This window comes from Octopus sinensis, linkage group LG2, assembly GCF_006345805.1.
Source record: "Octopus sinensis linkage group LG2, ASM634580v1, whole genome shotgun sequence".
In the NCBI taxonomy this organism is placed as follows: domain Eukaryota; kingdom Metazoa; phylum Mollusca; class Cephalopoda; order Octopoda; family Octopodidae; genus Octopus; species Octopus sinensis.
Window position 1 is genome coordinate 21,057,404 of NC_042998.1, and position 9,225 is coordinate 21,066,628.

The window sequence follows — 9,225 nt, forward strand, 5'->3', positions numbered from 1 at the left end:
TGTGAACTGGGGTTGATCTAATCGACTGGCCCCTTCCTCAAACATTTCGGGCCTTGTGCCTAGAGTAGAAAAGAATATTGGAGAAAGGAAAAAGAGAAAGTAGGAACGCTTCTGACAAAGTGTAAAATTTAACCAAACCTATATATTTCAGCTTCAAAGGCCTATCCTCATGGAAAAAAAACAAAAAAAAACAGTCTGGGAAATGTTTAGCTATACAAGTTCCATTAACCCATTCAAATCCCTCAGCGTTATATTATCAGGGGCAGTCATTCATTCAGATCTCCCAGAATAACTGCTGCTGATAATATAACCCTGAGTGATTTGAATGGGTTAATGGCACCTGCCATCTCCCAGATTGTTTTCCTTCTGAGAATGGGCTGTTGTGCCTGAAGTATAAAGCTTGTATTAAATGTTCTACATTGTCAAAAGCTTTCCTATTTTCTCTTTTGCCATTTTTTTTTTAAATAACAAACTAATGATAAAAATATACATCATACAAAACAAACCAAATTAATACATATATATATATATATTTTAAATAAATGAAACATATCTATGTACAAAATTAAAGATATGCAAATGGTTATTATACAAAAAATATATTTATATACTTTAAATGAAATTTTTTTAAAACTTTAACAACTAAGAGGATGTTTAAAACTCTTTCTCTGCAATTAACACATATGTACTTATTGCATAGAGGTACACACAGAGGACACACTTTATTTGCCACCAAGGTGGTGAATATTTGGGGAAGGAATTGAAGGGGTAATTTGAAATCATAGAAGGTAGGATGGTATTGATTTCAAATTACCCCTGAGGGTGATTTTAAATAAATTTTGTCCTAGCTCCCACTTACCTTGAATGGGAAGCCAACTGAAAGGGATATTCTGAAATTCCTACATCAGCATGATTTTGCAAAAAAAAAAAAAAAAAAAAAAAAAAAAAGAGGGGAATTTGATGGTATGAAATTTTGGTATACACCTATGAATGCTTGTTATTTCTAGCATAATTAATGACCATGTAGAGGATGGACAACCTTTGAGTATTTTTTAAAATAAAATAATGAAAGAAATATTTTCCAAGTGAATGAGTACAATTCCATTAATAAAAAAAAAGATATAAAAAGAAAATCAAAAGTAATATAGATAAAAAATACACAGAGTGGGAATCAAATATGTCAATATTATTTAGCATCTAACAGAAAAACCACTTTTTGAGCAGTCTTTCTGCTAGTAGCATGCAAGATAAAAATCACTCGGATTTTAAAAGTGTCTGTGGGTCACCATAATGGGTCATATCTTCCAAGAGCAGTAATAACTTGCTCGGCATATTGATTTCTTTCATCTGCAGCAGTTTTAAAGAAAGCTTGTGGTAAAAATGAAAATGAATTGTTTAAAGGTTGAACTTTGAGAGTCAGACTCTGTTGTGGACTAGTATTTTCAATGAAACTGAGAAACATGAACAGGTGTCTACTGTTCTGTCATTTTGGAATATTATTTTGAATTGGTGTCCAGATCTTCACTACTTTCACTGTCAAAATACTCTTCCTTATAGGATAAAAATTCTGAAAGAGCTATATCTGATTTATCCCAAAACAAGCCACTGTTATTTTCTTCTTGTCTTCTACATTTTCTAAGTCTTCAAGCGTAAATCCTTCAAAAGTCAGAATCACTACTTGTTGAAGCCATGTTGGTTTCATGCCAATCTCCACATCTAACAGTGAAAGTACCTTCTTTTGAAAATTAAAAAAATTTTACAGTATTTACAATTGCATTTAAGCAGAACACGCCTTGTCTCATTATATCAGTCACGAGATTCCATGATTGTTTGCTTTCAGAATGATATTATAGACATTGGTGTTTGAGAAGCCAGATCTGGTTAGCTTGAAATAAAGCAAGAAGAATATTTTGGCTGGTTTAAATGCTAGAGCCTTAAACACCCTTTCTTAATATTTTATTGAATTAGAGGAAAATAAGTGAAAAAAAAAACAAAAAACAAAAAAACACCACCTGTCCCTACAAAAAAACAAATAATTCAATGGAAAGTTCCATCTAATAATTGTTTTAAATTGTATGTTTAGAGTCCTCCTATTATTATTATCATTATGATGGCAAACAGGACGATAACAAAAGCAAGGATAATGAACGTTTTGACACGTCTTCCTGAACTGCTAGCCACTATTCCAGTTTGGGAGTTTACCTACAAGATAGAAATAAAAGTTAGTTTATATTTGAAATATGTTAATAAAACACAACAACTGCAAACATATAGTCATATATTTACAACTCATACAAGTTACATGGTGTAAACTTGAAATTTCACTCTAATTTTTAAAATCATAGAAAGAAACTTGTCAAGGTGCTTCTTAGGAAGTTACCTGCCAGTATCCATGCCAACTTAAGGGCTTAACCCAAGACACATTACAATACAAATCAACCATTGTGCTCTAATCCAGTGTTACTTGTAAGGAGGCTGTGAAGATTGAGAGAGGGGCTAACAAACTGCCATACTATTAACCTTTAGTGTTCTGATTAATCTGTTAAATGTAATACATTTTTCACTTAAATTGTTTTGAATTAATCATACATTATCTTACAACTTTGAAGTTTCAATGGTGTGATAGTTTATTCTTAGAATGTCAATGTAGGTTAGGTGTGAGGGGCCAGATATGGCCAGTTTGAATGTAAAACATGTAGGATATTTGGGCTGGATATGGCCGGCTTAAACACCAAAGGGTTAAGGATGATTTCAAAAATTTTTAACCCTTTCGTGACTAACCCAGCTGAAACCGGCTCTGGATCTGTAGTACAAATGTCTTGTTTTCATAAGTTCTGAATTAAATTCTTTCACCAAACCTTAGTCACAATTAATGCTCCTAACACTAGCTTAATGATAACTAAGTTATTTTACTAAATTCTTTGTTATATTTAGAATAATTGAGAGAAAAATAGAGAATCTCAAAATAAATACAGTAATGAAAGGGTTAAACTAGTCGAAACATCATAGTGAAAAATGAAGAGGATAGCTGAGTGAAAAAGTTCCACTCCCTAATGGTTGAGGGAACCTGTGGAAGAGGTAGACCCAGGAAGCCCTGGGTTGAAGTGGTGAAGCACGACCTTCGAACATTAGGCCTCACCGAGACAATGACTAGTGACCGAGACTTCTGGAAATATGCTGTGCTTGAGAAGACCCGGCAAGCCAAGTGAGACCATAACCTTGTGGCCTATGTCAGGGATGTAACCAGCCCACTTATGCATACCTTTCCTTCATTGGACACAAAACTCTGCTCGTGAAGACCTGTTGAGGCAAGTGAAATCGAAATTGAAATCAAATTCGTTGACTGGCATCCGTGCTAGTGGAGCGCTAAGAACACCAGCCGAGCATGATCGTTACCAGAGCAGCTAACTGGCTTCCGTGCTGGTGGCACGTAAAAAGCACCAGTTGAGCATGATCATTAACAGCATTGCCTTACTGGCTTCCGTGCCAGTGGCACATCTAAAAACATTTGAGCGAGGTTGTTGCCAGTGCCGCAGGACTGGCTCCTGTGCAAGTAACACGTAAAAAACACCATTTGAGCATGGCCATTGCCAGTACCACCTGATTGGCCCTCATGCTGGTGGCACGTAAAAGCACCCACTACACTCTTGGAGTGGTTGGTGTTAAGAAGGGTATCCAGCAGTAGAAACTCTGCCAGATCAAGATTGGAGCTTTGTGCAGCCATCTGGTTCGCCAGTCCTCAGTCAAATTGTCCAACCCATGCTAGCATGGAAAGCTGATGTTAAATGATGATGATGATGATGATGGATGAAAACATTATTTTGTATTTTCATCAACAAAGAAGTAGAGAGTGCGGGTGGTGATGTGAGAACAAATTTCAGTAATAGCTTTGAAAGGCAGGATTGGTGGTGGTGATAGGGAGCTGGTATTATTTGTTATTTTAAGAACTGCTGGTCTTGATAGATGAGGTCTGGTCAATAACTATCCAGACTGGTGCTATAAAAACAAAAACTACATCATGTATCAGTTTAGCATTTAATCTCCTTCAAAGTAGTCCCCTTGGGAAGCCACACCCTTAATCCAACATTGCTTCCATTCCTGGAACTTGTTTTCTGGGATAATCAGCAGCTGCCTCATCACATTCACTTTGATTTCCTTGATGTCCTGAAATCTTCTTCCTTTCGATTGGGATTTGATTTTTGGAAAGAGGAAAAAGTCGCAAGGAGCGAGATCTGGGGAATACGGTAGCTGTTGGACCTGTGGAATGATGTGCCTAGCCAAAAACTGCAGCACAAGCTGCGCTGATGGGCAGGTATGTTGTCATGGTGCAACTTCCACTCACCAGGTGCATGCAATTGTGGCTCTTTCTGATGAATAGCATCCCACAAGCGCCACAAAACATCACGGTAGCACTCCTTGCTTACTGTCTGACCAGGGGGAGCATACTTATGATGAACAATCCCCTTGTAGTCGAAGAAAACGGTCAACAGTGTCTTCATATTGCTTTGACTCATTCATGCTTTCTTCAGTCTCAGCGAGTTTAGGGGTCTTCCACTGTGAAGACTGAACCTTTGTTTTGGGGTCATAGCCACAGACCCTTACACTATCTTTCATTTTTTACTTCCTTCAGTCATTGGACTGTGGCCATGCTGAGGCACCACCCTGAAGGGTTTCAATCGAATGAATCTAACACAGCATCTATTTATTTACTCTTTTACTTGTTTCAGTCGTTTGACTGCGGCCATGCTGGAGCACTGCCTTTAGTCGAGCAAATCGACCCCAGGACTTATTCTTTGGAAGCCTAGTACTTATACTATTGGTCTCTTTTGCCAAACCACTAAGTTATGGGGACGTAAACACACCTCCATTGGTTGTCAAGCGATGTTGGGGAGACACACACAGACACACAAACATATATACACACACATACATACATATATACGACAGGCTTCTTTCAGTTTCCGTCTACCAAATCCACTCACAAGGCTTTGGTCAGCCCGAGGCTATAGTAGAAGACACTTGCCCAAGGTGCCACACAGTGGGACTGAACCCAGAACCATGTGGTTAGTAAGCAAGCTACTTACCACAGAGCCATCATTTTAAAAAATTATTTTCAAAGCTAGGCACTTATTCTATTGATATTATTTGCCAAACTGCTAAACTATGAGGATGTAAACAAACCAATACCAGTTGTCAAGCAGTGCTGGAGGACAAATGCAAGCACATATACACATGAAAATACACACACACACACACATGAGGGATTCTTTTAGGCCCAGTTAAGCAAACCTACTTGCAAGGCTTTGGTTGGTTCATGGCTATAGATGGTGCCATGCAATAGAACAGAACTCCTAACCATGTGGTTGGGAAGCAGACTTCTTACCACACAGCCATGCCAGCGCCAAGATTTGCACCATGATGCATCTAAAGCAATATGTATAATTTTCCGGGCACGTAAAAAGCACCCACTACACTCGCGGAGTGGTTGGCATTAGGAAGGGCATCCAGCTGTAGAAACACTGCCAGATCAGACTGGAGCCTGGGGCAGCCCCTGGCTCCCCAGACCCCGGTCGAACCGTCCAACCCCTGCTAGCGCGGAAAACGGACGTTAAACGATGATGATGATGATTATATTGTAATAAATTATAACATATATAAAGTTTTAAATAAAATGTTTTAGACATTTGGACACTAAACTCTGCTTGCGAAGACCTGTTGAGGCAAGTGAAATCAAAATCAAAGTGAAATTCGATGACGGGCATGAGCACCATACGAGTGTGATCGTTGACAGAGCGGCTAACCGGCTTCCATGCCAGTGACACATAAAAGGCGCCATTCGAGCGTGATCATTACCAGCTTTGCCTTACTGGCACTTGTGCTCCGTGCTAGTAGGGTACTTAGAGCACCATCCGAACGTGATCGTTGCCAGAGCAGCCCACTGGCTTCCGTGCCAGTGGCATGTAAGAGGCACCATTCGAGCGGGATCGTTACCAATGTCGCCTTACTGGCACCTCTGTCATTAGCATGTGTAAAAAGATTTGAGTGAGGTCGTTGTCAGTACCGCCTGACTGGCCCCCATGCCGGTGGCACATAAAAGCACCCACTACACTCTCGGAGTGGTTGGCATTAGGAAGGGCACTCAGCTGTATGAACTCTGCCAGATCAAGACTGGAGCCTGGTGCAGCCATCTGGTTCACCAGCCCTCAGTCAAACTGTCCAATCCATGCTAGCATGGAAAGCGGACGTTAAACGATGATGATGATGATGATGAAACAATAAAATAATGTGTGAAGTATGATGCATGAAATTATTACAGTTCATTGATAGAACCAGGGCTGTGGAGTCGAAACAAATAACTTTGACTCTGACTCTGACTCCTCTACTATTGCCACCTCCGACTCCAACTCCTCTTTATGTAATTAAATAAATGTGGTCTACATATTTCATAAAGCATATGCATACGCTTGTACTTTGAGTAGGTTTATATGTTATAACAGGTTTATATTAAAGAAAAAAGATACTGTGAGTCAGAGTCGGTATAGTTTTACCGACTCTGATTCCAGCTACCCGTCAGTTGTTTCTGACTCCATCTCCACAACCTTGGATAGAATAACATATAAATGGAAAACACAGTCCAAATCAAATCATTATTATACAGGGGTTGGACAAAATAATGGAAACACCTAGCATCATAGCATCATAATTTTGAAATATCTATAAAACCATCAAAAGCTTGTTTATTTTTATATTTTTTGATTTATTATTAGTGTTGCCTAATACGTTTTGATAAAATTGCTGTTTATTTTCAAATATCATCAGAAAAAGGTAATTAAAATTCATTAAAATGTTGGACTTTCAAAGAGGTCAAATTGTTAGTGCTCATATGGCAGGCGATAGCATAACAAAAACAGCTAAAATGTTTGGTGTATCAAGAAGTACTGTCTCGAAAGTAATGACAGCCTTTGAGAAAGAGGGAAAAACCTCCTCATCGAAACAAAACTCTGGAAGAAAACCAAAACTTTTAGATAGGGACCGTCGGACTCTTACGCAAAAGTATCACAAAAGTACAGCTTCCAAAATTACTGCAGAGCTTAATGACCACCTCAAAAATCCAGTTTCCACAAAAACTGTTCACCGGGAGTTGCACAAAGCTGGATTTCACGGGTGGGCTGCAATCAGAAAATCACCATTTTCAAAAACAAATATTGCAAAACGTTTAGAGTGGAGTAAAAACCTACAGAGATGGTCCCTAGAGCAGTGGAAGAATGATATTTTCTTGGATGAGTCATTCTTTACCTTGACCTAGACCACCTTCTTTCAACTGTTAAACATGGCGGAGGATCTGTGATGATCTGGTGGTGGTGGGGGGGCTAGATCTTGAAAATCTGTTGGTCCAATGGTTTCCCTTCATGGCAGAATTAATAGTCAAGACTATTTAAGAATTTTATCTGATCAAATTCATCTTATGGTGGTGGAACTGTTTCCGGAGGGAAACACAATATTTCAGGATGATAATGCACCAATTCACACGGCTAAAGTTGTTACTGAATGGCATGAGGAACAGTCTAGTGATGTTGAACATCTTATCTGGCCACCACAGTCCCCAGAGCTCAACATTATTGAATATTTATGATGCATTTTAGAAAAAACAAGTAAGGAGTCGATATCCTCCACTATAATCACTACAAGAACTGGAAACTGTTTTAGATGAAGAATGGACAAAAATTCCTTTGGAAACAATTCAAACTTTGTACGAGTCCATATCTCATAGAATTCAAGCTGTAATTACCCAATATTGAAATAAATTTGTTTAAAATTTTAAGGTGTTTCCATTATTTTGTCCAACCCCTATATGATTGCCATTTGTTGATATGGAGATAGCCTTTGACAGGGTCTTCTGCTCCCTTATCTGGTGGACAATGTGGAAACTATTTCAGGTATGAAAGCAACTCCTGGAATCAAAGGGCCTTAGAGTTAATTTAGCAAAGACAAAGTCCTAATAAGCAGGAAAACAAACAAGTCACAACTCCCTTCAGGTAAATGGTTCTGCTTGATAGGTAGAAAAAGGTGCCGGGAGAAACTCTATATGATCTACTCAGTGGAAGCTATGGACTTATAAGCGGTACACTGGTATCACTGGAAGACTAACAGTGTAAGTAGTCTTTGCATGTGATAAATGTGCAGGTACATTAAACACCAGTAATGTACAAAAAATACTCACTCAAGTGTCAGCGGAGATCCTTAGAAGTAGTAGAGACAACTTCTGTTACATAGGTGACCAAGTTAACAGTGATGGAGGTCGTTCTGAAAAGCTGCTAGAATAAGTTTTGGTTGGGCGAAGGTCAGAGAGCTACTATGTCTGTTAGTAATGAAGGGCCTCACCCTCAGAGTGAAAGACAAACTGTACGATGCCTGTGTACAGACAGCTATGCTACATGGCCATGAAACATGGGCTGTGACTGCAGAGGTCAGGTCATGTGAAGGCTTGAAAGCAATGAAGCCAGTATGCTCTGCTGGATGGGTAATGTCAGTGTGCATGCACAACAAAGTGTAAATGATTTGAGAGGAAAACTGGTTATGTAGTGCGTAACAGAGAAGGCTGTGCTGGTACAATCATATAATGTGTATGAATGTAGACAGGTACATCAAGAAGTGCTGAGCTCGAATTGTGGAGAGAACACGTGGAAGAGGTAGACCAAAGAAGATATGGGATGAAGTGGTGAAAAAAGATCTTCAAATAGGTGCAGGAGTGGCTGTGTGGTAAGTAGCTTGCTTACCAACCACATGGTTCCGGGTTCAGTCCCACTGCATGGCACCTTGGTCAAGTGTCTTCTACTACAGCTTCGGGCCAACCAAAGCCTTGTGAGTGGATTTGGTAGACGGAAACTGAAAGAAGCCCATCGTATATATGTATATATATGTATGCGTGTGTGTTTGTGTGTCTGTGTTTGTTCCTCCCAACATCGCTTGACAACTGATGATGGTGTGTTTATGTCCCCGTAACTTAGCGGTTTGGCAAAAGACACCGATAGAATAAGTACTAGGCTTACAAAGAATAAGCCCTGGGGTCGATTTGCTCAACTAAAGGTGGTGCTCCAGCATGACCACAGTCAAATGACTGAAACAAGTAAAAGAGTAAAAAAAAAAGGTAAATGTTGGGCCTCACAGAAGGGATGACAAGGGACCAAGACTTCTGTCCATTTGCTGCTTGAAAAGACAAGTCAA

The 9,225-nt window shown here is 39.3% G+C and overlaps 1 protein-coding gene across 3 annotated transcripts in view; it reads right to left on the bottom strand.

The window, feature by feature from the left end:
* Positions 1-1,986: 1,986 nt before the first annotated feature.
* The window catches only part of LOC115232588 (annexin A7), a 20,180-nt gene continuing 12,941 nt past the window's right edge, over positions 1,987-9,225 (bottom strand). The window contains exon 4 of one of the 3 annotated variants that reach the window (XM_036511795.1): positions 1,987-2,202. In XM_036511795.1, coding sequence (XP_036367688.1) covers positions 2,080-2,202 — 123 coding nt within the window. In that variant the 3' untranslated portion in view covers positions 1,987-2,079. The remainder of the gene's footprint in view (positions 2,203-9,225) is intronic. The other 2 variants (XM_036511789.1, XM_029802552.2) reach the window with 2 other exon arrangements.